Source organism: Lithobates pipiens, unplaced genomic scaffold, assembly GCF_037356315.1.
Source record: "Lithobates pipiens isolate NorthernLeopardFrog02 unplaced genomic scaffold, aLitPip1_a1.2 Scaffold_22, whole genome shotgun sequence".
Classification (NCBI taxonomy): Eukaryota; Metazoa; Chordata; class Amphibia; order Anura; family Ranidae; genus Lithobates; species Lithobates pipiens.
This window is the reverse complement of record NW_027507784.1, coordinates 259785873-259813460: the sequence shown is the minus strand read 5'-3', so window position 1 is coordinate 259813460 and position 27588 is coordinate 259785873. Positions and strand designations below refer to the sequence as shown.

At 44.2% G+C, this 27588-nt stretch overlaps 1 protein-coding gene across 2 annotated transcripts in view; it reads left to right on the top strand.

Moving 5' to 3' along the window:
* Positions 1-27588, top strand: part of CRYM (crystallin mu) — a 116734-nt gene that overhangs the window by 35677 nt on the left and 53469 nt on the right. For both annotated transcript variants that reach the window (XM_077448993.1, XM_077448994.1), the window contains exons 3-5: positions 12660-12722; positions 16001-16102; positions 20282-20465. In XM_077448993.1, the coding sequence (XP_077305119.1) occupies positions 12660-12722; positions 16001-16102; positions 20282-20465 (349 nt within the window). The remainder of the gene's footprint in view (positions 1-12659; positions 12723-16000; positions 16103-20281; positions 20466-27588) is intronic.

The window sequence follows — 27588 nt, the reverse complement described above, 5'->3', positions numbered from 1 at the left end:
GGCAAAACGCAGGTGCTAGCAGGTATCTGGGCTGATCCCGCTAACAATGTGCTTTTTTTTTTTTTGGAACCCTAAACTGCTGGGGACGCTAGTATAGATCTGATCAGATATTGATCTGTTCAGATACTATACCACTACGGGAGGTGTATGCTTTGCGCGTGGGTGTTAGCGGTACTGGCACTAACCTAGCGCTGCCTGGGGCGACGCAGACCCTGACCCTAAAACCTAATTGATATCACCCGCCGGGTGATCAGGGGGTTAAACCTTTATTGGGTAATAAATGGTGGGTGCCCTGATGCTATAAAAGCAAACTAACTAACCAGAGTCACCCGTAACACTTATACGGTGATCACTGGTGAAAGGGTTAACTAGGGGCAATCAAGGGTTAAAACCTTTATTAGGTAGTATATGGGGGTCCCTGACGCTATATAAAAACCTGACGGGGAACCTAAATAAGGAAATAACTAACCAGCGTCACCTTTGACACTTATATGGGGATCGCTGGTGAAAGGGTTAACTAGGGGCAATCAGGGGGTTAAAACCTTTTATTAGGTAGTATATGGGGTACCTAAGGGCCGGTTCACACTGCAGGCGAGGCGAGGCGACTCAGACTTGCCTCGCCGCGACCTGCCGCGACCTCAGCGGCGACTTGCAAATGACTTCTGTATAGAAGTCAATGCAAGTCGCCCCGAGGTCGCCCAAAAGTAGTACAGGAACCTTTTTTCTGAGTCGGAGCGACTCGAGTCGCTCCTCTCAGAACGGTTCCATTGTACAGAACGGGGGCGACTTGCGAGGCGAGGCGAGTCATGTCGCCTCGCATCGCCCGCTGTGTGAACCGGCTCTAACGCTATAAAAACCTGGCGGTGAACCTAAAAAATCACTAGCTACCTAGCGGCACTAGTGACACTAATGCAGCGATCAGAAAAACAATCGCTTAGTGACACTGGCAAAAGGGGGTGAAAGGGTTAACTCTAGGGGCAATCAGGGGGTTAAACCTTTATTGGGGAGGTATATTGTAGGCTACCCTGGACCTAACACTAACTGCCCTGACAGTTTTTACAGTTACAACTGACACTAAATGCAGTGATCAGTAAAAATGATCACTGCAATCAGTGACACTGTGACTGAGAGGGGGGGGGAAATCGGGGGATTTGTGTACCTACACGTCAGTGTAGTGTTGGTGCACTTACTATGTGTTCTCTCCTCTCCTCGTAGTCCGGTCAAAAAGACCGCCCCGAGGAGAGTGACATCACTTCCTCCTGCCTGTGTTTACACTACACAGGCATGGGAAGCTTCTCATTCGCCAGGAGCGATCGAGAGGGGATGCCCAGAAACCAACGGCCATCCCCTCATCCCGGATCGCTCCTGAAGCCAATCGGACCCCCCCCCCGCTGGAAGGCAGGGACGTATGTGTACGTGCTTGTGCCCGTCCGTGCCATTCTGCCAACGTATAATTACATGCGGCGGTCCTTAAGTGGTTAATGTCACTTGGAAGCTGATTTCTATGCACAGCTGTATCAGATTTTGCACAGCCCAGTTTTAATAAGTCGACTCCATTGTGTTGGGAAAAGGATATTGGGAGATTAAATTCCGGTAACATGCCTAAAAATAGCTGTTGCGTGCTACAAGAAGGTAAATGAATAAAAAAAATGCTGGGGCATGCTGTATGAAGGTTTGGAACAACTTCCTTCCTTTTTTTATTATTATTATTATTATTCTCCCCCCCCCCCCCCCCCCCCAAATATTTTATGTAATCGGAAAAAGGCAGCTACAGTTTAACAGCACTTTAGTACAAAAACAAGTAACTGTACATTAATCCAAATGGTATAGAAAACTGAATGAAAAATTAGCATTTAGAACAGGGGTGGGCAACCTTAGAGGGGGAGATCTACCTGAACAACATGGGAGAAGTCAAAGCTCACCGGGCACAGTGTCACCTCCTCACACCTGATTTAAAGTTTTACTTGCCATGCTACCATGTAGCAATCGCATGCATTGCACAGCAACCATTGATTTTAAACCAGGTGGTAAGGAGGCAACATATCGCCTCCTCGCACCTGTCAAACACACTTGGATCATTTTCAGAGGAGCAGCAGTGCTTTGTGCACTTGTGAATGAACCCTTAGGCTCCATGCACACTGAAGCTGATAAACTGCAGTTTATTGGAGTTTGGGCGTTTTTTGTAAAAGCCCATAAACTCCACTCTATGTTAACCTATGTGTCCATGCACACATGGACGTTTTTCAGCTTTAATGAGCAGTGGAGTTTATGGGCTTTTTTCTGAACGCCAGAAATTCGCGTTCAAATTGCCGTTTTTCAGCGCCAAAAAACGACAAACGCTGATAAACGCTGATAAACGCTCGTTCATTAGTGTTCGGCATACTATTTTTCAATGCATTGTGGGATTTTTGGAGTGTCCTCTGTGTATTTTTATAAAAAACGCCCATTAACGCTAATTCTGTAAAACGCTCATAAACGCTAGTATAAAACGCTGTTAAAAGCAGGTTTTTCAACCAGCGTTTTCTGCCAGCAATCTGGCGTCCAGAAATAGCTTTTTTTGAGCTTCAGTGTGCATGGAGCCTTAGTTGCATTCAGGAACGGCACCCGTTGGTCTCATTCACACATAAAGGGGTGATAAAACCCTGTGGTTGAGTTGCGGTTTTATCGCTTCCTATCCCTACCTGCTTTAGCTGCTGAGGCAGCAGCCAAAGGTATACACATGCAGCAGCAAGAATTAAGCCCGTGTTGCTTTTGGTGGGTGCTACCCCCTGCCAATCACGACCCATTCAAGTAAATGAGCCATTCTGCATGCTTCAGCGGGGTTCAAGGGGTTGAACCAGGTGGTAAAAAGGAAACTCAACGCTGCCTGCTTTAACCCCCTTGTTTGCTGTACTGCACAAGGCTGCATGGCCTTTGCATAGTGGCCTCATTCACTTGAATGCTTGGTAGATGCTACACAGGTGTGGTGCACTTTCAGAAAGTGCACCAAACCTGCAGGATATAATAGAAGTCTATGGCTAAGCGCAGGAAAGTTGCAGGTACACTGCACCCGCGGTGTGGTTAAACCGCCGCACATCAGTGTGAAAGCAACCCTATACTATTAAAGTGGTAGTAAACCCTTACAAACCACTTTGACCTACAGGTAAACCTAGATAAAGGCTTACCTGTAGGGCCAAGAAATATCTCCTAAACCTACACGGTTTAGGAGATATTTACTAAAAGACAGGCACTGCTGTCTACAGCGCATGCTCCGTAGACAGCGCCGCACTATCGCCGTTAGCAGCATGCCGCTGCTAGCGGCGATATGCCATTAGTGGCGGCTCCCGTGCGCATGCGTGGGAGTGACGTCATCGCTGCTCCGGCACTGTGAGTGGCCGGAACAGCGACACCCGGAAGAAGATGGACGCTCCGTACTACAGGGGACAGCGGTGACATCGCTGGCTCCTGTGTCAGGTACGTGACATATAATGGGCTACTATGCATTATGCTTTACCTTTGCAGGGAGACAAAGAAGAAGTAAACCCATCAGGGTTTACTTCCTCTTTAAGCCCTGTGTATTGCTTCACACTGACCAAAGACCTCCTCCTTCTTTTTTTTTTTTTTTTTTTTTTTTTTTTATGCTGCTGTCACCACTCTGGAGACCGCTAGTCGGGATAAGAGGTGGAGTGCAGTTAGTATTACTACGCATTAAATAAGAAGCCAGCACTGCAGAGGAGGCATCAGCTTATGTGGCTCTTGCTCCCTACTACAGCTCCAATTGCACAAGTAGTCCCTCTGAACTGATTTTATAAAGTCAGTAAATCAACCAGTTGTGCTCTTCATTGAGAAGTACCAAACCCTAATCGAGCCCAAATGGCCTCTTGGTATGGATCATTTGGGGGATCACATTGTGCTAATCATTCCCCCCCCCCTTTTTTTATATATATTCTAAAGACCAGCATTAGAGAGTAAGAAAGAAAAGTTAAAAAAAGAGGGGTAGGGAAAGGCAATTTGAGGGGGGTTTGCAACAGTAAGGCAGAACTACTCAATGAAAATGAAAAAACAAAGCATAAAAATACCCCAGAGCAGTTACCTGACAAATGGGTTCATAGTAAAAAAAAAAAGAGCTGTCCTTTCCTCAGGACAGATAGCTTCCACAGCCTCCACGTTTTTAGAACATTTTTCCCGTTTTGTGTTCGTGCTGTGAGGAGTAAGTCCTCTATTTTTATTTATTTCTTCCACTTTGTGAAGCCAAAGACTTAGTCGGTAGTTGTTGTGTACTCTTCCAATGGAGGGGTACACAGGATTAGGCAGCATTCGGGAGATGGGGTACAATTTGTTTTTTTTTTTCACTCTGCGATATTTTAAAAGTTTCTACCCACTTTTAGCCCCATATATGGTTAAAACATTTAACGTACTAGGACAAGTATCGCCTCCCCCTGTAGAAGCATTGAGGGCACATATCGTATTAATCCCAAAGGAAGGAAAGGGTCAGTCGATATGTAGCAGCTATCGTCCAATATCATTACTGAATATGGATTCTAAAATATTCACAAAGATACTCGCCTACAACCGTTTATGACGCAGCTGGTTCACTTGGACCAAGTGGGGTTTATCCCTACACGGGAAGCTAGAGATAGTACTATTAAAGTTCTGAATCAAATCCAATATGCAAACCAAAGGAAGCTGGCGAGTATCTATGTGAATACAGATGAAAAAAGGGCCTTTGATAGGGTCAATTGGTCCTTTATGTTAGGAGTGTTAAAACAAATGGGCCTGGGGGATTGAATGTTGGATTGGATAGCAGGAATATATTCAAGGCCACAAGCCTTGGTGAAGGTTAATGGAATAAATTCAGAAAACTTTCCAGTATCCAATGGGACGCGTCAGGGATGCCCCTTGTCGCCTCTCTTATTTGCGCTGACATTGGAACCTTTTATTAAACAGAATTCGACAGAACCCCGATATTAAAGGTATCCCCTTGGGAGATCAGGAATATAAACTTTCAGCATATGCGGATGACCTGTTATTTTCACTCTCTAGTCAACAAATATTGTTCCCTAACCTATTAAGGGAAGTAGAGCGTTACGGAGTTCTGTAGCATTTCAAAATAACAGTAAGTCGAAGGCAATGGGGGTTTCCCTGGAGTGTTCCACTCAAAAGAATTTGGAGAATAATTTCAAGTGTAAATGGACAGCTACGGCGTTGAACTATTTAGGGATACAGATCCCACCCAACTTAACAGATGCATATGCCTTACATTTTCCACCTCTATTAAGGGAAATTAGCATATTGTTAGATGACTGGAGTAAATCCTCACACTCTTTGAGAGATGTAATATCCTGAAAATGAATATAGTGCCTAAATTTCTTTATCTATTCCAGGCGTTACCTATCTTGATTCCACTTGCCTTTTTCGGTAAAACTCAAGCAATTTTTTTACAAAGTTCATCTGGGCAAGTAAGCGTCCAAGGATTAACAGGAATTTGTTAACATTACCTAAAGAGGTGGGCGGAATAGCGGCACCAGATCTATATAAATACTACCAGGCTACTCAGCTTGGTAAAATTATTGACTGGTGCTGTCATAGTGACAGTAAAAGGTGGGTCGCTATGGAACAACAAGTAAGTTCAATTCCTTTAGGTAGGGTCATGTGGCGCTATGCGGCTATACCTCCTACATTAAAAGCACATCCTTTAATAGGACCCACTCTCTGTATGGGCCCTAAGGTTACTTGGATCCCTAGACTTTCATCACCAAATTCTCATTTGTTTCCTATTCTGGGGAACCCAAATTTCCCACCTGGCTTGGAGCCAGGGGTATTTGGGAAATTAAAAGAGAAGGGATGTTTTTAGGCCTCACATTTTTTGAGGTTTAATAAATGGCCATCAATAGAAATGTTAGCGCAATCAGGAGGACAATATGAAATACCCTTCTGGCAGGCGTTACAACATTTTTTGGAAACATTGGGACCGACTGAAGGGTATGATCGACCACTCACTAAGTTTGAGAGGTACTGTGAGGAGAAGGAGCCTCTCTCTCATATTATTTCTAAGATATATGCCCTATTAACATCACCTTCTGAGGATTTTAGCATATTGAGTTTAGATAAGTGGGAAAGGGACCTTGAACAAACCTTTACACCTGCCCAACGGCAGAAAATAATACACTTAACTTTCAAATCGTCTAGATGCACCAAGATACAGGAATTAAACTATAAAGTACTAATGCGCTGGTATTACACCCCGTCACGAATGAACAAATTTTCTTCAGAGACGTCGGATAGGTGTTGGAGGTGTTGTAAGGAGAGAGGTACAATTCCCACATTTTCTGGTCTTGCCCAGTAATTAGACAGTTCTGGGAAGAAGTTCAGAGAATTTCTCAATTATTTACTGAATATCAGGTTACGGAAGACCCGGCTTTCTTTCTATTACAATGTACACAAATCCCATTAGAGAGATATAAGGATTCAATGTTATGTCATCTGGTGAATGCAGCCAAAAGCTGCATCACCACCTGCTGGAAGGAGACAGGGGCACCTCCAATCTTGAAATGGCTAAATAAAGTAATAAGGATTGGGATCATGGAAAAATCGATCCCTATGTCTTTGGAGGAAAGGGAATCTATATTGCAAATGTGGGTTCCTTGAGAGTTGTTATTACAGTCAGATGAACGGAAAAGGTTGATTGGAGAGGAATTGGAGGAATAGATTAGTTGGTTAAGCGACGTGAGTCTTATACTCCGGTGGGTCGGGGCAGGAATACATTATGTTTTTGTTTTCTAAAAGAATAAGTTTTGGTCTGAAAGTGGACTCTATAAGTAGCTTTATGTAAGCATTACCAATATAACATGTTATGTATTCCTGCAAAGAAATAAAGAATCCCATTTCCTATGTCGGAGAGCTTGAAAAGTCGTATCATGAAGGCCCGGGGAGAAGAATGGATTCCCAATAATGGGAAGTAGTTTGGAGGAGAGGGAGAAGCATATGAAAATAAATGCGAGCATATACGCGTTGGGGGTCCTATCAAGGGATGTAATTTCAGGATATGAGGTAAAATCTCATAGCACCACAGTGCCATAGTTGGCGATATCTTACTTTGTGCCTTTTTAATTTGGTGTCCAGAGTTTGGTGTTGTAACAGTAAAGCCAATTGATAAGTCAAATTAGGGGGGTTACCTGGTAATATTTCTGGATGTCCTGGACTGCTGGACCTCCATCCTGTTTAGGAAGTGAGAGAAGACGCAGAGGAAGGCGAGGGCGTTTGTGCGCCCAAATTTTAATATAGAGTGAGTGTACTTGCTTGAAGTAATGGGAAGGTATTGCTATCGGTAAAATTTGAAACAGATACTTTGGTAAAAATGCTATTTTTTAAGAAGGTTGCAACACCCAAACCAGGAATGCAATCTGCAATGCTGCGACTCCAGTAAAACGCCAGTCTTGTGCAGGAGCGGGACAACTTAGGTGGGATATATGTATCTAAAGTATTTCAAGGCTGAGTCTGTCCACCCAAACTTAAACTTGTTTCATAGTTTAGAGGAGAGGAGGTGGGATTCTGACCACCATTGCTTCTGATTTGTTGAAATTGATTTTCAGATCGGACAACATGTCATATGTTTCAAACTCCCGAAGAAGGTTCAGGAGGGATATCGTCAGTATAAGCTGAGACCAGCTTAAGCTCCCCAAGACCAACATGGCATAGAACTGAAAACCTAAAGCTCTAGTTTACATGGTCGAATGCTTTTACGGCATCCGTACCCAGAAAAACACATGGAGTGTGAGTCACATTGGCCACAGATCAAGTTAAGATCTTTAACTGTTATTACTGGCCTCTCGAGTTGGGATGAATAAATTGTTGCAAATGGTGGTGGAGACGAGATGCCAGAATTTTGGTGAACAGCATAAGATCGATGTTTAAGAGATTATAGGTCTATGACTGCCACAGGATGCGGGGTCCTTTCCCTCAATAACGGAGACATGAGCTCTCAAGGTTTCTCTGGGAAATGCTGTCTCCAATCCAAGTGCATTAAATGGTTTCACCATGTACGAGCCAAGAGTGGGGAGGAATGGTATGTAATATTGTAGTGTGAAACATCAGGTTGTGGGGCTTTACCTGGCTTGGTTTCACCATTGACTGAGTTCCTCCACCGTAATAGGGGCTCTAAGTTCTTACCATAACTCAGAAGGTAGTTGGGGCATTTTGAGACAAATTTAAGATATTATTCTATTTGTGTTTTTGTGAAGGAGATTGTCCCGGTAGATTGTATAAAGAGGAATAAAATGATATAAACACTCATGTGATCTGTTTGAGTAGAACAACTTTCTTGCCACTGGAAGGCGAAATGTGAGGAATGCAAGTTGACCATTTTTGGTCCTGGACTGATTTGCCCAGCATCAGGCCACACTTATTGCTGGATTTATAACTTATTTTATGACAAGATGGTAAAGCTGCTTTAGCTTTATAATGGGATAACATTTGGGTTGTGCCTGAACACCTTAAAATCGTAGTAAACCCTCAACATTTTTTTGTTTAAAACAATGAGCACAATAAATCATTCCCCAGTGAACTACTTTGTTAAAATTGTTACCCTAGCAATTGCATTTTACAGCTTTTAGTGTTGCTGACTCCTGCTCAGTGCTGCTTCCCTGAACTTCCAGAAAGAGTTAACAGTGGGCAGTGCAGATTAAAGTCAGTCTCTTGGCTTGAAAAGGAAAGGGGGAGATGGAGGGAGGAACAAGGGAATTACATTGACATCCTAGGACTGTGTGTTGCTGCAAACAGTGTATCGAGACCTCTCTAGTCCCTATGTGTTGGGGTGGCTCAATCGGATGCTCTAAGAGAAAGTAGCCACCAATTGAGGGTTTACCATCACTTTGAAGCTGGCCATATATTATACAATTTTCTTGTTCAATGTCCTTTAGATTTACCTTCAACTGTGTAGTGCAAGGCTCTACCTGATTGCATACAAATTTAAAGTGTTTAGGTTTTACCTCGCGTAACACCAAATTCTCAAACTGTTGTTGCGTTTTTTTAAGAGCAAGTAGAGCAGAGGTTTTTAATTTCACTGTTTGAACCTTGGGATGAAGCAGAGGTCTGAATCTCTGCACTGACTTTCTTTCTATTTTCTGGGCATGGATACCTATTTCCTAGGCGAGAATGGTGGCAGTTTGGTGCCTTCCTGGCCACAACCCCCCGGGACACATCACATGTGGCTACGGGACCAGTATACAATACAATACAGTATTTTGCCTAGTCTGGAAGGACCTGGCTCCCTGTGGGGACCAATGGTCCTTGGAATTTTTTTTTTTTTTTTTTGCGGGTTTTGGTTCCTGTGATCTAAAATCAACAGCTGGGCTGGGTGACAGGCTGGATAATATAGATCCTGGTAGTCTCCCCAGCCTGGCCATCGAGCATGTGCAGACCTTAGCTATGCACTGGGTTGGCCGCGACAGGCCCCGTTCTGGTCCAGGGGTGGCCGGTGAGCTATATGCTCCGGGGCATACATATGACCGGGCTACTGCTGTCTGAGTCAGTGTGCCGTGGCCTACATCCACTCTGTACTGCTCGGGTGATGGGTCTGTCTGTGGAGTGCGTCCAACAGTCCCTGCAGGAGGGGTAAGTATGGTTCCACCTGTTTAGGCAGGATGGACCAGCTGGGCATTCCCTGGGAGGTCGATTAGGGGGGTCTCTCTCTCCCTCTTTCCCTCCTCCCCATTCTAAGGGGGCGCTGTGTGGCTGGGCATAGGGAGTGCTGAGGACGTACCTGGCTGGGGGGTCTCTGGACGCTCTGTCTGCGATCCTGGAATAATTTTATTGCCAGGGTAGAATCGGCGTGCAGGCCCAAGGAGAGTAAAAACACCCCTCCCCCACCCCCGTCTTCTGGGAAGAGCTCTGATTCAGACTTAGGGTCCCACTGTGGCAGGCAGCCCCTGTTCTGATGCTTCAGAGGATACGGACCAGGACCATTCGGACAGTGAGGAGGAAGACTCCGCGTCTGTGTTGGCGCAGTAAAAGGTGCTAGTATTGCTGAGACAAAGAGGGATCGCGATCGTGGGTTACCTGGACGATCTCCTCCTGAGAGCAGCTTCTGACTCAGAATTAAGGGAGGATATGGCGATCGCCATACAGACTCTCCGGGGTTTGGTTGGGTGTTGAACCTCCAGAAGTCAGTGTTGGTGCCGACTCATCGCCTGGAGTACTTGGGGTTGATTCTGGACTCCTCAGAGGCGAGAGTCTTTCTCCCTTCGGACAAACTGCAGACTCTTCAATCCGCGGTGCAGTTATTGATGTCCCGCAGGTGGTCTTCACTGCGTTTTTGCATGCGAGTTCTGGGCCTCATGGTAGCCACTTTCGAGGCGGTACCGTATGCTCAATTCCACACTCGAGTCTTGCAGAAAGATCCTATCCAAATGGGATAAATCTCCGACATCCCTGGACTGTCAAATTCGGGTGAGCCAGCTAGTCAGGGCTTTGCTTCTCTGGTGGCTGAGGTCTCTGGCTCTTCAGTCCGGGAAGCTGTTCCTTCCTCTTCATTGGATGGTGATCACGCCGGACGACAGCCTGACTGGCTGGGGGGAAGTTTGGGGCATCCAGCCGGCCCAGGGTTGCTGGACGCAGGAAGAAAACCCACCTGTGGATCAATGTGTTTCGGCTCATTTGCCTAAGGTGGGGTGTGCCGGATGTGGATCTTCTAGCCTCTTGGTTCAATCTGAAGGTGCAGAGGTTTGTGGCCAGGTCAAAAGATCCCTGGACGGATGTGTCAGATGCGTTGGTAGACCCATGGGGACATTATCGGCTGATTTATGGCTTTACCCCACTTGGGCTCCTCCCTTGTCTGCTACGCAGAGTGGAGGCCGAGGGGAGTCCAGTGATTCTGATTGCCCCAGATTGGCCTCAATGTCCTTGGTGTGCTGACATGGTACAAATGGTGGCGGATGTTCCTTGGCGGCTGCTGATACTGTCGTAAGGTCCGATACTTCACCCAGCTTTACCGTCGCTGGTTTTAACGGCATGGCTATTTGAAAGCCAGGTGCTGAGGGACCGAGAACTGTTGGCTTCGGTAATTTCCACTATGCTGAGGGTGCGGAAGTCTTCTTCCCAGAAGATTTATCATTGCATGTGGAAGGCCTACATCACCATGTGTGAGGAGATGGGGTGGTGTCCGCGTACATATTCAGTTTACAGGATCCTGCTCTTTTTGCAGTGAGGAGTGGATCAGAAACTTTCATTTAAGGAGCGGATGCTGCTTTTTTTTTTTTTTTTTTTCAGCGACCTTTGGCTACTCGCTTATTGGTGCGTACGTTTGTTCAGGGGGTTTGGCATGTGGCCCCTCTGGTACGACTTCTGCTGCCCCTGTGGGATTTGAATCTGGTGCTCTCTGTGCTTCAGAAACCGCCATTTGAAAACATTAGGTAGATCCCCTTATTGACACTCTCTCAGAAAGTAGTCTTTCTAGTGGCTATTACATCTGCAAGGTGGATTTCTGAGTTGGCAGCCTTGTCATGCAAGTCTCCCTACTTGATCCTCCACAAGGATAAGGCGGTGCTGCGTCTGCAGCCTTCTTTTCTTCCGAAGGTTGTTTCGGCCTTTCATCTAAATGAGGACATTGTGATCCTTGGCCGTCGCATTACATTCTTTGGATGTGGTCCGGGCTCTGCGGGTGTATCTTTCTGCTACGGCTCTTTTCCGGAGGTCAAACTCTCTGTATCAGTGGCTGGTCCGAAGAAGGACCTGGCGTTCTCGTCGCCCACCATTTCTCTGTGGATCAGACAGACTGTGGTTCAGGCTTATGCCATAAGGGGGCAGGTGCCTCCCTTTCCTGTCACGGCACATACTACCAGGGCAATTGTTGCCTTCTGGGCTTTCCGACATCAAGCGTCCCTTTCCCAGGTGTGTAAGGTCAATGTGGGCACATCTTCGGACGCGTACTTTGGCCGCAAGGTTTTTCAGGCGACCGTTTAAGGTTGCGACTCCTCTGAGGAGGAGTTTTTTGTTATGGGTGGAGTTTTTATTTTCTTTCTGTTCCCACCCCTCATTTTTGACACTGCTTGGGGACGTCCCTAAGGTCAAGATTAAGGTGCTGTGTCCGTCAATGAACGAAAAAGAAAATAGGATTTTTGTACTCACCGTAAAATCCTTTTCTCTGATGTTCATTGACAGACACAGCACCCACCACTCTTATTTATATTTGTACTGCTTTTTTGACGAAATGAGCTGCTGGGAGCAGAGTGAGGGGTTATAGCCAGTAGGACCGCCCCTTATGTGTTCTGCCTAGTCCTCTCCGAAAGGTGGCGATATAACCCTAAGGTCAAGCTTAAGGCGCGGCTCTCCAACGGGGCACCAGAGAAGAGGAGAAGCCAGGAGCGCTGCTGAGGGACCCCAGAAGAGGATCATCGGGGCTATTCTGTGCAAAACCAACTGCATAGATGAGGTAAGTATGCTTTTTTTTTTTTTTTTTTTTTAAAGAAAGGAAAAATCAACTTTTTAGATATCCTTTAAGAAACCATTTGCTCGTGTACCCCAACACTGCACCCAAATTAGTGAATCGGCTGAAGTGCTTTTCAAAGCGTCTTTTATTTTCAACAAATATAACTTTAATTTTTTTTTTACTAGCATCTCATCTAGCTTAAAGCAATTTACAAACCATTCTTTTTTATTTATTTTTATTTGTTTTATTGATCTAGGTAATCGATGGAAAAGTAATCACGGATAAAAGAACAGCTGCGGTGTCTGCAATTGCATCAAAGGTAAAGAAGTTTATGTAACTGTTCTACCCTTTTACATACATCTAAAGTCCGAACAAGTCCTGAATCCAGTTACTTTGTGATGCACAAGACTCAAAAAATAAACAATCTTTTCTTACTCGGTCGATGAATGGATGTAAACGGATGTGCATCTGTTTATATCCATTTATGTCCAAAGAAGGCAAAAGCACGCCAACCCGCAGACTAGAAGGTAGCTAAATATAAACTTGCTTGCATCTGTTTACAGTATATCTGCCTGCCCATAGACTATTGAGTTTCAGTTCAGTTTTTTCAAGTGGATCTGATCAGAAAGCTTGTCTGAAAGGACGAAGATGCATTCATTAAAGATGTAATTTCCTATAATTACATTTTGTGTCAATATTGTCCAGCCCATGACCTGGAGAATCTAGTTCTGACCCCTAATTATGAATCGGAGGCTATAAAGATCAGAGCTTTGAAATAATGTATGAGCCATTTGTATGTATAGTAGGTCCTATCAATAACATGAAGATATCAGAGCCTCTGCTGTACACATCTGAATGAGGAACTGACCTTGTCAGTTTTCTAGAAAGATGAACAATGCAGGCCTAATGACTGCACTACTATGTACGTGTCCTCAGTAATCGCCCCAGAAATGCTTTATTTCACTTCCGCACTCTGCCAATTCACAATTCGATAGTCTTTGAGGGGGTAAATGTATTTATGTTTTTATTCAATATGAAGATAATTTTGTTAGGATTTTTTTTTCTTCTAATTTTATTTATTTTTAATAATGTATTATTATTATTATTAATAATAATAATAATAATAATAATAATATTATATTTTATTTTTTAAATGTCCAATGACTGTATTAGAGAAGGCTGTTGGATTTATTTTGAATAACTACAGTTTTATAACAAATTAATAATGAGCCCTAGCTTCTCAGCCTCACCCTTTCAATGCCAATACAATTATACTAGAAGGTTGGCTGCTATCTGGGACTTATTCCTCCTTGGGGCCTAATAGAGGAGCCATCTACTTGCAGGCCCACAGGAAAATGGCTTTTCGTTAAGTACCTCTGCAGAAAGGAAATCCCTATGTGCATTACCAAGCAGCTTGCTTTCTTGCAGTGGGTTATTATTATATATATCATTTCAGTTTTTCCCCTAATTTTTGATAGAGTGGGAAGGGGTGTTAAGCCCTCTGCTTATAACTCCACTGGGGTGATTCTCCATTTGTCCTGGAGACCAGTATCGCCTAGACGGAAGGTAGGGGGAAATCCAAAATTTAGTAATTTTCATAAAAGCAAGAGGTAAAGGTAAATCTTCAATTGGTAAAAGATGTTCTGGCTTTCATCTCACCTTTTTGTTGTGTGTTCTGAACAAGATGCTAAAGGAAATATCGCAAGCAAGATACAATTGACAAAACATAACCCGACAGGTGTTTGGTGTGTTTTTTTTTTTCCCCCACATTTTTCCCTGTTCTGTCCAAAGCTATATATACGTTTTGGCAATCCGTACGCTTTCATTACTATGCATATTTTAAATAAATTCGGCTCTAATCTGTCCTCATAGCTGACCTACGCCATGCCTGTTATCAGTTTGGTTGCCCTAACCGCATGAATAGCCACCCCCCACCCCTTTTCCTGCAGGGCTATTGTAATCTGACAGGCAGCGCAGCCAACCTAAACCAAGGGCGCCCAAACTTTTGAGGAACGAGGGCCACTTTACCGATTTGATAACTGGTCACGGGCCACAATGAGGGGAGCGGGCGACTGACGGGTCCATGTCCACTCTGCATATGCAGAGCAGACACAGACACAACCTGTTTTACTCTATGGGCCCTCCAATCTGCCCAGACAGAAGGAGACCATTTCCCTTCTGTTTTTTTTTAAGTGAATCAGATTGGAGATAGGCAGGTGTAAACGGACACAAGTCTGTTTACATTTGGCACTCTATAAGGGTGAATGGAGGGCCTGACTAAGTCAGCCTGAAAATCGGAGAGGCGGACCCTTTTGGACCGATCGTGTGAAAGGGGCCTAAGGCTGCTTTCATGCTGATGCACTGGGATTTACTTTCACCTCAACTGACTTCAATCTTCACTTCTTCCTCAGGATTCCTGCAGGAATTGCTGGCTGCTGCTGTTTCTCAGGTGGGTATGGCTGGTGGCTGCTGATGGCAGTGCTCCAGGTGGGTCCTGCTGGCAGGTACTGTTGGCGGGTATTGCAGGCTGGTTCCTGACCCACCATCCCCAAGCATCAGTGGGAAGTATGGAGTCGGCGCTAGAGGAAGCATGCGGCATGCTCCTGTCACAGGTGTAGAGTTCAGTTGGTATTGCCACTCCTGTGACAGGAGCCGGCTCTGCTTCAGCTCTGCTTCCTCTAGCACTGGCTCCGTTCTTCACACTGATTCTCGGGTATGGCGTGTCGGGAACCTGCGATCTGAGCTTGCTGACCCACCATCCCAGAGCAGGAGGTGGCGGGCCACATCAGAGGGCACTCCTGACCTAAACCATGTTTACATCTGATCGGATGCAGGCACTGTTCTGCTGACAACCTAGCAACAAGCTCCTTCGAGCTGATTGAACATTCAACTCTGTTGAATAGGGTGGTGCCAGCGGGGCCACTTACTGCTCGAATTTCAGCTGAGCCTATAGGAATCGTCCAAAAATTTGGGCCGTGTATGCCTAGTTTAAAGGGTAACTTCACTTCCGTGGAAAAATATAGCAAAAAAAACTATAGATAACTATACAAACCATGTTGTAATGTTATTAAAAATTAGCCTTTTGCTTTTCAGTCTTCAGCCATTGTAATTTTTTTGTAAAATATGGCAAGCTGGCGGCGTACAGCATGCCTTCAGAAATGTAATTTCCTGCTGTGTGATTGGCTCACTATTTTTCCTAGAAGTCTACAGGCCAAAATGTAAGGCACTTGCTGCAGTAGGAATTTCAGTTTTATTGAGATCCACTCCAATGGCTAAATACTTGTAAAGGGATGCACTGCAGCTTTTCTCAGTAGAACATTTAAGAGTGCACCAGCTGATTTATAATGGACCAGTTTCTTCCATTCAGAATCGGTATCTTTATCATCATTATCAGAACATTGTAAAATAAACCGCCTTTTTTTTCTTTTTCTTTCTCAAGTACTTTGTTACTTTATCCAGCCAAAAACGGCCAAATCTGTAAACTGTCACCTAATGTCTATGGCTTTTAACTTGTTTGCTCTAAAAGCTTTGTAGCAGGTTTGCGTATTTTTAAAAAGAGGAATTGATTGCTGCTCTTGCTTTATGTTTGTATTTCAGCTGCTGAAGCCTTCGCCTGCTGAAGTACTCTGTATTCTGGGCTCTGGAGCTCAAGCACGGAGTCATTACCAAGTCTTTACACAGCAGTTTTCTTTCAAAGAGGTAAATAAGAACCATCATTATGATTTAGAGAAATTGATGAACTTGCATCAGCTGGGTTAAGAATTGCTTACATTAAGCTCTGCGCTGAAGGAAATACAATTAAATCTTTCATTTCTCTGGCAGGCAGGGATTCAGTGGAACAAAATGTGAAAAATCCCTCTAAGAGCCATAGTGAGTAATTTTCATCACAAAATATCAATATTGCTTTGAATGGAGACATCGGAAGTCTGCGGTAGAGGGAAGGAGTGCATTTCATTGTGTTGGTGTCATTTATTAAAGGCTAAAAGTTTAGGCATTCTAACTCTTTCAATTTAAATTTATGTATTTTTTTTAATTTTATTTATAAACTGGCATTGGAGAATACAAAAGTGCACAAGTCAACACAAATTTATAGAGTTTTTCCTCCACCGGGGTTGAAACGAGTATGGTTGTTTTTTTTTGTTTTTTTATCCTAAAACTGAAGCAAAAAAGAGGCGCTGCCTATATTTATCAATCTGATTTAGGCCTCATTCACACGGTCGATTAAGGCCATAAACTGCCAAGAATCGGCATACAGTGACAGAATCACAGGCGTTTGGATCAGGCAAGACCTGGATGCTTGTATAAATCAATGCTAGGCGCCATGGCTGTTTGCGTGTATTCAGACATCTGATGTGTTGCATGCGATTAGGTGCAGATGAGTGGCTCCGGACGCAGACAGATTGCATCCAGGACTGCTAGTGGGAGGGGGTCCTAAAGCTCTACTGACCAGTAAAGTGCCACTTGCTAACAATGATTAGGGGATTGCTTCTTTTAAAGGGTTGGGGGGGGGGGGGTTTAAACTGGTACTGACCACCAACAATTGTGGGCTTCCTGGGGGGGGGGGGGGGGGGGTTAAACTTAAACTGACCACCAATTGTGGGCTCTCTTAGGGGCCGCTCTTTCTCTGTCTCAAAAAAATATCAAATTAAATTTGGGCACCTGGTTTTAAACACTGCATCTTGATGACATCATCAATTGGTAGGATAAGTCTGTTGTACTCCTGATACACTCATGTGATGCTGGAAGAGCCTTGGCAGGAGTACTGTGTTGCTTCCAATCAGGAGTTGTATGCAAAAAAATACATTTTGACTTGCCCTTAAATTCCATATCTTGGCATACAGGTAGTACATTCAGGTAATTGGGAACTGGCAAAGCTATTGGACATGTCCCTTGGATGTAACCTATAACCAGATCACACTCTGAGAACTTTTTAGCAAGCAATATCTTTTTAGACTTTGCAGATTTTTTTGTACTCAGAGGGGCATGTCGGGATGGGGAAAAAATCAAGGACGACTATACTGAAAATTGTGCACATATCTACACTGAGCTGCAAATTGCATGAAATAACCCCCCCACCATGTAGTGCTTTTGGCCAGCTTTCCCTCCACCCCCTCCCACTGGCTACAGCAGAGATTAGTATTGGGTTGGAGAGCAGGTAGTGGGGCTGGTAGCAGCTTCCTTTCCTGAATGGATACAGTCAGAACAGTACTGATCAGTACAGTGTTTACCATGCTTCAGTTTGTGAATAGGAGTCTATACAGTCTCCTGGTTATTCGTCTACAGGCAGTTCAGGCTATCGGTCCCTTTCTCTGTCTGAAAAAAGACACTAGAGGTCTGTTTAGACCCCTGATGTCTCTCCAACCCCCCCCCCCCCCCCAAAAAAAAAACTACAGAAAAATAGTATCAATAGAATTGTAAAAATTATTAAGGAAAAACAAACAGGGTAGATTTAGACATTGTTGGAACCCATGAAATCAGACCAAGACAGAAGTACAGTTAAATCACACTTGTTTAATAATACGTAGGCAAAACATAGCCAGAGTTCAGGAACCAGAACGGATAGTCAGACAAGCCAAACGTCAGGAAGCTGAAGATGAGTGTAGTAAAACCGCAAGCAGGATCTGGAGCCAGAAGGGATGTCAGCCAAGCAAGTCTTTTAACAGGAATGCAGGAGAGCTTCTGATATTGATTAACCACTAGGCGTCCACGCTATAGCCGAAAGACGGCTGCAGCGCGGACGCCAATTGCCGGGAGGCTGTCCCTGAATGTCATCCTGTTTACTTCTGCGTTGCGCGCTCCCGCGAGCGCGCATCAGAGAAGTTCTGTGCTGGCTGTGTCCCTTGGACACAGCCAGTCACAGATCACTGTAAATGGCTAATCGCAGCGGCCATTTACAGCGCGATCGGCGTGTCCAATGAGAGATGATCTTATATGTAAACATATAAAGTCAAATTTGCATGGAAATTTGGTGTTTTTATTTTGTAGGCCTTCAATTAGAAATAATTCACTTAAATCTGTCTAAACAAGAGTCTAATAGACATCCTGGGTATGATAAAATTTGAAATATAAAATCATAAATTTATATATATATATATATATATATATATATATATATATATATATATATATATATATATATATATATATATATATATATATATATATATATATATAATTAAAATAAATAATTATAACAAATAATAATAATAAAAATTATTCAATAATGAAATAATCAAAAACACTGAAATATGCTGAATTGCAGAATTGTCACTGTCATTACTTTTAGTGTTTGATGATGAATTTCCCCACAAATTACTATTGTTCAATTCTGCGAGTGATTCTAATTTATTATCGCTGTTTTCTAGCTGGTCTATAACTACTTTTGATGTAAACACACTTTTTGGTTGCTATGGACAATCTCAATGTTTCCTTGCATAAAGAACAATATTTATAATATAAAACTACATACAGGACACTGAACAAACCACTAGGGACAAAGGGGATGTGTAATTATTTGATACAGTAATGTAAGATTACAGTATACTGTATCTATACTGTGTATTTTACTTTTTGAATTTGGCGCCAAACTCCGTCCCCGTGCGTGGCAACGCTCACAGGGAACGGAGCCCGGCGATGTGACAGATCGAGCAGAGGACGGCTTGCTGATCACAGCGGGGAAACATCGCTGGATCCAGGGGACAAGGTAAGTAAACCTCTCCATGGATCCAGCGATGCCATCCCAAGTCTCGGGAATACCGCTTATGGTATTTAAATCTTACCCCGAGCCAGACTCTGGAATACCGCCAGGGAGGTTAAAGTGGTACTAAACTCACAACAGTAAAAAACATTCTGTATATACAGAATTGCATGCTTGTTGTACTTACTGTGGGACTTAAGGGGTTAACCCTCTGCATTGTGTAAAAAGGCTCTTTGATCTTGTATGCACAGATCATCCCCCCTCCTGCAGGGCCTCTCTAGGCAAGGCCAGATAATACACAGTCAGTGATCTCCCTGCACATGCTCAGTTTGGTCTCTATTGCTGGAGAGAATATTTCCTTGTTGAGCTGAGCTTTTCAGGTCACATGATATTGACCTCACATATGTGGGCATGTATACAGATCCTAAATGACAGCCCAGTCCCTCCCTCCCCGAGGGCTTTCACACTGGAGCGGTACGCTGGCAGAACCTTCAAAAAAGTCCTGCTAGCAGCATCTTTGGAGCGGTGAAGGAGCGGTGTATACACTGCTCCTGCCCATTGAAATCAATGGAGCAGCGTGGCTATACCACCGGCATAGCGCTGCTGTAGCAGCGCTTTGGGGTGGTTTTTAACCCTTTCTCATGGGTTAAAACCGTCCTGCTAGTGGCTGAAGAGCGCCGCTAAAACGATGGTAAAGCACCGCTTTACCGCCGACCCCGCCTAGTGTGAAAGGGGCCTTAAGGTAAAAAACCTTCAGCCTTTCAAACCACTTTAAATATAAAGACATACTATAATTATGTTCTGCTGATTAGTCCAGGTTATCTGCTAAAGTCATTAAGGGGCACTAATATAAAAAAAAAGCTGTAAAACTTTTATAAACAAACTGTGCTGTTTTAGATGCATTTGTTCCACTGTCTTCCCAGCAATTTTAGGAATTGATTTTTAAAAACTGCAATTTTGAAATGCTGGAGATCTTTTATGGGTAGTTTTCATCTATTTCCTAAGCATAAGCTGTAATCTTTCCTAGACAGAAGAACATGACATCTGGGAAGATTTATTTTTTTCTGTGCCATATTCTGTAGCATTATCATTGCTACCCCAGTGACCTAGTAAATCACATTTTTCCAAGCATAAGACAGACTCTAAAAATACATCTTGCTGTCTCTCCTCTCACTCTGAAGGTCAGGATTTGGAGTCGCACAAGAGAAAATGCAGAAAAATTTGCAAATGCTGTGGAAGGAAACGTACACGTGTGTTCAACCCCACAGGAAGCAGTGACGGGTGCTGATGTAATCATCACAGCTATGATGTCTACAGAGCCTGTGCTGTATGGGGACTGGGTCAAGCCAGGTGCACATATCAATGGTACATGTTCTAGTTCTTTTACTAAGAATTTGATAACATGTTTTTATTTTTTTTAGTTGACAGGTTTTATAAAATGCAGGTGTAACTGTTCCAGGGATGTTTTGGGGTATGTGTTTTTATTGTAGGAAAAAAAAGTATAGGAGTGCAAAGCATTGGTGTCAACGGCTGCAGTAATCCCCAGAACTAGTGTCGGTGGCAGTCAGTGTTCATTTTGACGTCACATTTCGATTTCATCTTGGGCATTTGACTAAAATGCCATTTTAACTTAAGTCGTAGTTTAGTCGACTAAAATCTCCAGTATCATAAATAAACAACTATTTTTTTTTTTTTTAATATTTTAAACTCTATTGGCCATAATGACCTATTACCTGAATATAAAAACTTTAACAGTTCTCTGTTAATAATGAAAGAAAATATTAAAGTGGATGTAAACACACTCATCAATTATAAACTACTGCCATAATGCTGAACTATAAGGCTATACATGCCTCCTGCATGTATCCTTACCTGTCAAATGTCTCCCCCTTCTCTATTTGGAGCCCCGAAAAAAAAACTCCGGATTCAGTGGGCGGGTCTGTTGTGCGTCGCTCGGTGGGCAGATTCGTGCCATCAGCAGACTCCCTGCCCACCTCTACGTTCCCCTTGGTCAGAGCGCACACAGGAGAGGCAGAGCACATTCTGGGCAAAAGCAGAGACCTCGCTCAAACCCCCTGTCAGTCCTGCGCACATACACACAAATGTCCAGTGATAGTCGGGATGTTCAGCGTGGCAGGGACAGCTGTGAGCACCGATCCCCCTGCGTGGCTTTTCAGCTGATAGCCGCAGGAGAGAAGAAGTGGCTGATGAAAAGCCATACAGGGAGATCGGTGCTCACAGCTGTCCCCAGCGTCCGTGTTCCCACTCCAACACCTCCCCCCCTTCATCTTGTGCTCCCTCCGTGCCCTCCTCCATCCGCTGTTTCTCCAATGGAAATATGTCGGGTTGGAGAGCGGAGGAAGGTGCCTTCCTCTCCTGAATAGTGCATAGAGAGTGTTTGTTCCCGATTGCTCTCTATGTCCTGTGATAACTGATCAGAGTAAACTGTGTATTACTTTGCTTCAGTTTATTAATGAGGAAGAGCGGCTGTCTCCTCCCCATTCATCTTCTGTTGTGAGAAAAGGACTGGGAATCTGTGTCCTCTGTCCCTTTTTCTGTCTCAATGGGGAGATGTTGGGTCTGTTTAGACTCCTGACATTTCACCAAAGCCCCTCAACAGGGCAGATAGGGAAAAAGCAAACAAAAAACTACTGACACCACAGAGCACTGGGTGGCAGGGAGAACTGGGAAGGGCCAGTGAGCACCGGGGAAGCCTGAGAGCACGGGGGGGGGGGGGGGACCGGACAGCACAGTGGGGTGGAGAGCATGGGGGGAGAACTGGGAGGCACCAGGTAAACATTGGGGGGCAGCAAAAGAAGTTGGATAGGAGGAGCAGTAGGGGCAGCTACATATAGAAGAACTGATCTTTTCATATTTCTCCTGCAGTCTCTGAAAGCCTGCAGGAGGAAAAGCGGGCATTCAGCAGCTGCAGGAGGAATATGGAACAATCAACATCTGGTGTGGAAGGTGTACTTTTTTTGTTGCAAGTCTAAGTTTATGTATAAAAAAAGACACAACCAGATGAGTCCTAAACATTAAGCTCTATATGCTTACAGATGGGATGACTTTGGAAAACCATTGTCAACGTAGTATATACCATTTGTGTATTGGACGCTTGACATGTTTCGCGGGAAGACCAGCGCTTCTTCAGGACATTTTTATATAGTATTATAGAGCAAACAATACCTTATAAATTCTATAAATAGAGAATAGAAAGAGAGGAGAGAGTTAGTTGATTACAACATTTATGGCTATGAGATGAACAATTGTAGTGGTATCCCCTGCATTCTGTCTTATCCAAGACGGGATCAAATGCGTGGGCCCAAAAAGTACAGGTCAGTACTGGCCCCCTGTTTAAAAAGTTTGAACACCCCTGATCCAACCTGTTGCAAACATTGTAAAATAAAAAAGATTGAAAATAAATTCAGCTGCTGAATACAGAATTTTAAACTTTACATTGAATGTAATATAGAGGATTGTTATACATCTTCTGCAAAAATTGGTCCCATTGTGTGTTTGCAAAATGGAGGTTAGGCCATGGGATCAATAACGCCACTGAAGCATGTACAAAGTACAAATGAAAATAATTCAATATTCTACATCTGAGACTATTATTTTTGTTGTGGGTCAAGGTTAAAGTATCTTTAAATAACACTTCATTGCTGGTGAATACTGCTCTGTTAACTCTTTCATAAGCAGAGGTAACTGAAACCTAGATGCTCAGACCACATTCGGCAACATTAGCATGCGTCTGAGAGGTTTATGCTCATTTTCTGTCCTGCTGACATTTTAAATGGAGCAAATCGGCCAGAATATTATTTTATTTCTGCCTGTGTTGCTCTTTTGGTTTTTACCTTTTTTTATGTACTGTCTAGCGAAAGCATTTTCAGCAGGACAGGTAATGACGATAAACCTTTCTAATGGAGATCTAACTGTTCCCTACTCTACTGAAAATTTCGAAAAACTGTCTGGCGTGATATACACTTTTACTCTTGAATTTGACATCTTATTATAGAGAATGTTGTTTTTTTTTTGTTTTTTTTTTGTGGTTTTAGAGCTGCATGGTCAATGTTAAAGTGTTTAACCCCCAAAAATATATACAGATCCTGGTCCCTTAAAGCGGATTGCACAGTGCTAGCACTAGTGCTGTTTAATCTGCCCCACTCTAAACTGTATATTGTTTAAGAGAAGTATTCCAATCGTGGATTCTTTTTTTACTTTAATATCTTAGGCATTTTCTATCTAAACATGGACCAGTTTCATGGATGCTGTTGCACTAGTGTGCTAAATGCCCTTGATGTTTTCAACTCTGTGGTTACCAGTATCCTTACCTGCATTAAATTACTATACATGCTGCACTTAGATTGGCACTTGTGTTTTCTCCTCCGTTGTTCCAGAGCTGCTGCTTGCTTTCCACTGAGCTGCCTTCCAAGGTTTATCTATGTATGAACTTTATGGACTATTTTAATGGAATTTTATATACTTCACATTGTTGATTTTGAATTTCATTGGGTCCTGTTGGCTCCTACCGGGCTCAGCGTGTATGCGCCAATTTTCTGTGTGTTGAAAAAACAGGTCGAATGTTATTTATCATACATATTGCAGTAGCATGAATCAACATAAATTCTGCATTATGGCCACTAGAAAATGGCTTGATAACATTAGTTTTTCTTCTCCTTTTACACAGAATGAATGTCCATGCAGTTTCACTGGATGAATTGTTCTGCGTTTTTTTTTTTTTTTCTTCCTGTTTTTGTATTGTTTAAAATTTTACAACAGAGATGAGGGCGTTTCTTTTTCCCCTGTCTATTGAAGGAAACCTTAAAGTGATTGTAAACAATAACAAACCTGTTTTTAATTACCTGCTCTGTGTAAGAACCGGTTCACACAGGGGCGACACGACTTCCAGGACGACTTTGTGAGGCAACTTGGAGATGATTTGAACACGACCTGGAGCGACTTACAACACAACTTTAAGTCGCCCCAGGCCAGGAGACTTTTGCCGTGGCCAATCAGAGAATGAGCTCTGAAGGGGGAACTCCACGCCAAATTTATGAAAATAAATTGGTGTGGGTTCCCCCTCCGAGAGCATACCAGGCCCTTAGGTCTGGTATGGATTCTAAGGGGAACCCCCTACGCCGAAAAAATGGCGTGGGGTCCCCCCCCCAGATCCATACCAGACCCTTATCCGAGCACGCTACCCGGCCGGCTAGGAAAGGGGGTGGGGACAAGCGAGCGCCCCCCCTTAGCCGTACCAGGCCGCGTGCCCTCAACATGGGGGGTGCCTTGGGGGAAGGGGGGCCGCGCGGCCCCCCCACACCAAAGCACCTTGTCCCCATGTTGATGAGGACAAGGGCCTCTTCCCGACAACCCTGGCCGTTGGTTGTCAGGGTCTGCGGGCGGGGGGCTTATCGGAATCCGGGAGCCCCCTTTAATAAGGGGGCCCCCGGATTCCGGCCCCCCACCCTATATGAATGAGTATGGAGTACAATGTACCCCTACCCATTCACCTGTAAAAAAAAAAAAAAAAACACAACACACAAGGGTTAAAATTGTTTATTGCACAGCTCCGGGGGTCTTCTGTCCGTCTTCGGGGGTCTTCTCGCCAGACTTCTCCGCTATCTTCTGCTAGCTCTTTTGCTAGCGGAGGAGCCCAGCTTTCTTCTTCGCCACCGCCGCCCTCTTCTTCCGACTTCGGGGGTCTTGTCCCCCCTCTTCGGTTCTTCTTGCCGGGCCACCGCACCTTCTTCTAGCTCTTTTACAGGCGGTGGCCCGGTCTTGTGTCGCCGTCTTCTGTTCTTCTCTTCAGATGTTGACTCGTCGCTGCCTCCGCTCACAGTGGCAAGGACGCGGCACACGGCGACTTATATAGGGACATCACCGGATGATATCCCCGCCCATTATGATGTCACAGTCCCAGCATCCTCTGGGAGGGTGCTCACTCGTCCCCACCCCCTTTCTGGCCGGCCGGCCGGGTAGCGTGCTCGGATAAGGGTCTGGTATGGATCTGGGGGGGGACCCCCATGCCATTTTTTCGGCGTAGGGGGTTCCCCTTAGAATCCATATCAGACCTAAGGGCCTGGTATGCTCTCTGAGGGGGAACCCACACCAATTTTTTTTTTTTTTTTATAAATTTGTCGTGGAGTTCCCCCTTTAGAGCTGATAATTCCTTGAGAGTCGCCTCCGTATAGACGGAGATCCGACTTGTAGGCGACCTCCATTGAAATCAACGTGTACCAGTCGCCTACAAGTCGGATTGAAGTAGTACAGGAACCTTTTCTGAAGTCGGAACGACTTCAGTAGTGTGCATTAAGACGGCTCTCATTCACTTATATTGATTTTTACATGTTGTCCGACCTGAGGTGACTAGGGGCGACCTGAAGTCGGATCTGAGTCGCCCCTGTGTAAACCGGCTCTAATGGTTTGCACAGAGCAGCCCAGATCCTCCTCGGGTCCCTCTTCAGCTCTCCGTGCCCCTCCCTCCTGTCAAGTGTCCCCCAAAGCAAGCAGCTTGCTATGGGGGCACCTGAGCCGGCCCTGCCCCTTCCCTCTCCTGATTGGCTGACTTTGATTGGCAGCAGCGGGAACCAATGGCGCTGCTGCTGTCTCAGCCAATCAGGAGGAGAGTCCTAAACGGCCGAGGCACCGTGAACATCAATGGAGAGATTGGGCTCAGAAAATATGAGGGGGTTGCTGAGGGGGCTGCTGCTCACAGAAGGTTTTTTATCTTAATGCACAAAACGCATTAAGATAAAAACCTTCTGACTTTACAACCACTAAAAGCTTTTACCTTTTTAGTTTATCTTCCTGTAGACAGCAGTATAATCTGAAGGTTTAAGACTTTCTGGGATTGATTTACTAAAGTTGAACGGTGCAAAGTCTGGTGCAGCTCTTCATAGAAACCAATTAGCTTCCAGGTTTCTTGTCAAAACGTAACCGTGCAAGCTAAAGTTAGAAGCTAATTGGCTACCTTGCACAGCTGCACCATATTTTGCACTCTCCAGTTTTAGCAAATCAACCCTTCTGTGTCCCTCAGTGCAATCCAAGAAAATTATTTTAGAGTGAATAAAAAAATCTATCCTTGCCTGTTTTTACAGGTTCTTTTTCTATGATGTGTGTGTGTGTGTGTGTGTGTGTGTGTGTGTGTGTGTGTGTGTGTGTGTGTGTCAAAAATATAATTTTTTTTAAATCCAGAAAGCTTTATTGAACCACATAAAACATACCAGTGTACATAGAATTGAGATCATACGGGAGAGAGACCAGGCATTGCTGTCCCGTATCGGACACTCCATTTGCTGCTTGAAAAGAGCTGTACAGTAAATGGATCCATGAGATGACCTATCCCCAAATCCGAATCTAGACGATACAACCCACAGATACCGCCAGCTAATTCTGTCAAACGCTTTAAAAAAAATGTTTTAATTGTTTGATTTTTGTCAATTTACAAAATTCAAAGTAAGCAAACAGAAGAAACATCTAAATCAAAGCAATATTTTGTGTGACTGCCCTTTTCCATCAAAACAGTATTAATTCTTACACTTGCACAAAGTCAGGGATTTTTAGGATTAGTCAGATGTACAGCATGTTTAGGGGATACCAAAAACGGGTATCCAGCAAAGATGACCAGATCGGTGGGCTGTACCTTTTTAAGAAATGAGGCAGAATAAGGTTAAATGAAGTGATGAAAAGCGCAGCAGCCCAAGCGACCACCTAACAAACTATGTACAAATGGAGGGAGCACACATGAACAGGGTAAGGTCAGGACTGAGACTTGGACAAGGGTACTGGAACAATGGAACAGGGTATAGAGTACTGGATACTGGGAGCAGGTCACAGAAACAATGTACAGGAGAAGGCACAGGCTCAGGACCAAGCAGGTACATGGCTCACAGGAAGAATACTGAAGCACTGAACTTCAGTTAAGGGTGGGATTAAATACTGGCCCAGCAGCCAGAGTCCAGTGCAGTCTAATTACCTGGATAAGCTGGCTGCTAGGAGACTCCCATTGGGGGGCCAATGGAACTGCCCCATTGGACTACAAGAACAACAGTGCCACCAGCAGGTGACAGTTATTTACTGAAACAGAAACCGTTGCACAAGAGGCTTAAAACTAGGTATAGAACAGCCATACTCTGCTACTAAGGTGAGGTTGTGGAAACCGGTTTCATATCCTAGATCATACATCAAGGCAAGGTAGGTATGGTAGTAATAGTGTATCAGCAAGGTCTCTACCAGGCAAAGATTTCAGAGCAGACTGGGATTTCAAGATGTGCTGTTCAACCCCCTTTGAAGAAGCACAAACAAACAAGCAATGTTAAGGACTGTAAAAACTGTGGTTGGGCATGCAGCAGATGGAAGTCACATCATGCTTGCTTCCTACAGCAGGGCCATCAGCACATAACTAGCGTAAATACAGTGGGATCCATGTACACATTGTCCTGAGACATCTGGAAGCCAGAATTGCAGACATAGAGCCATACTTCCGACG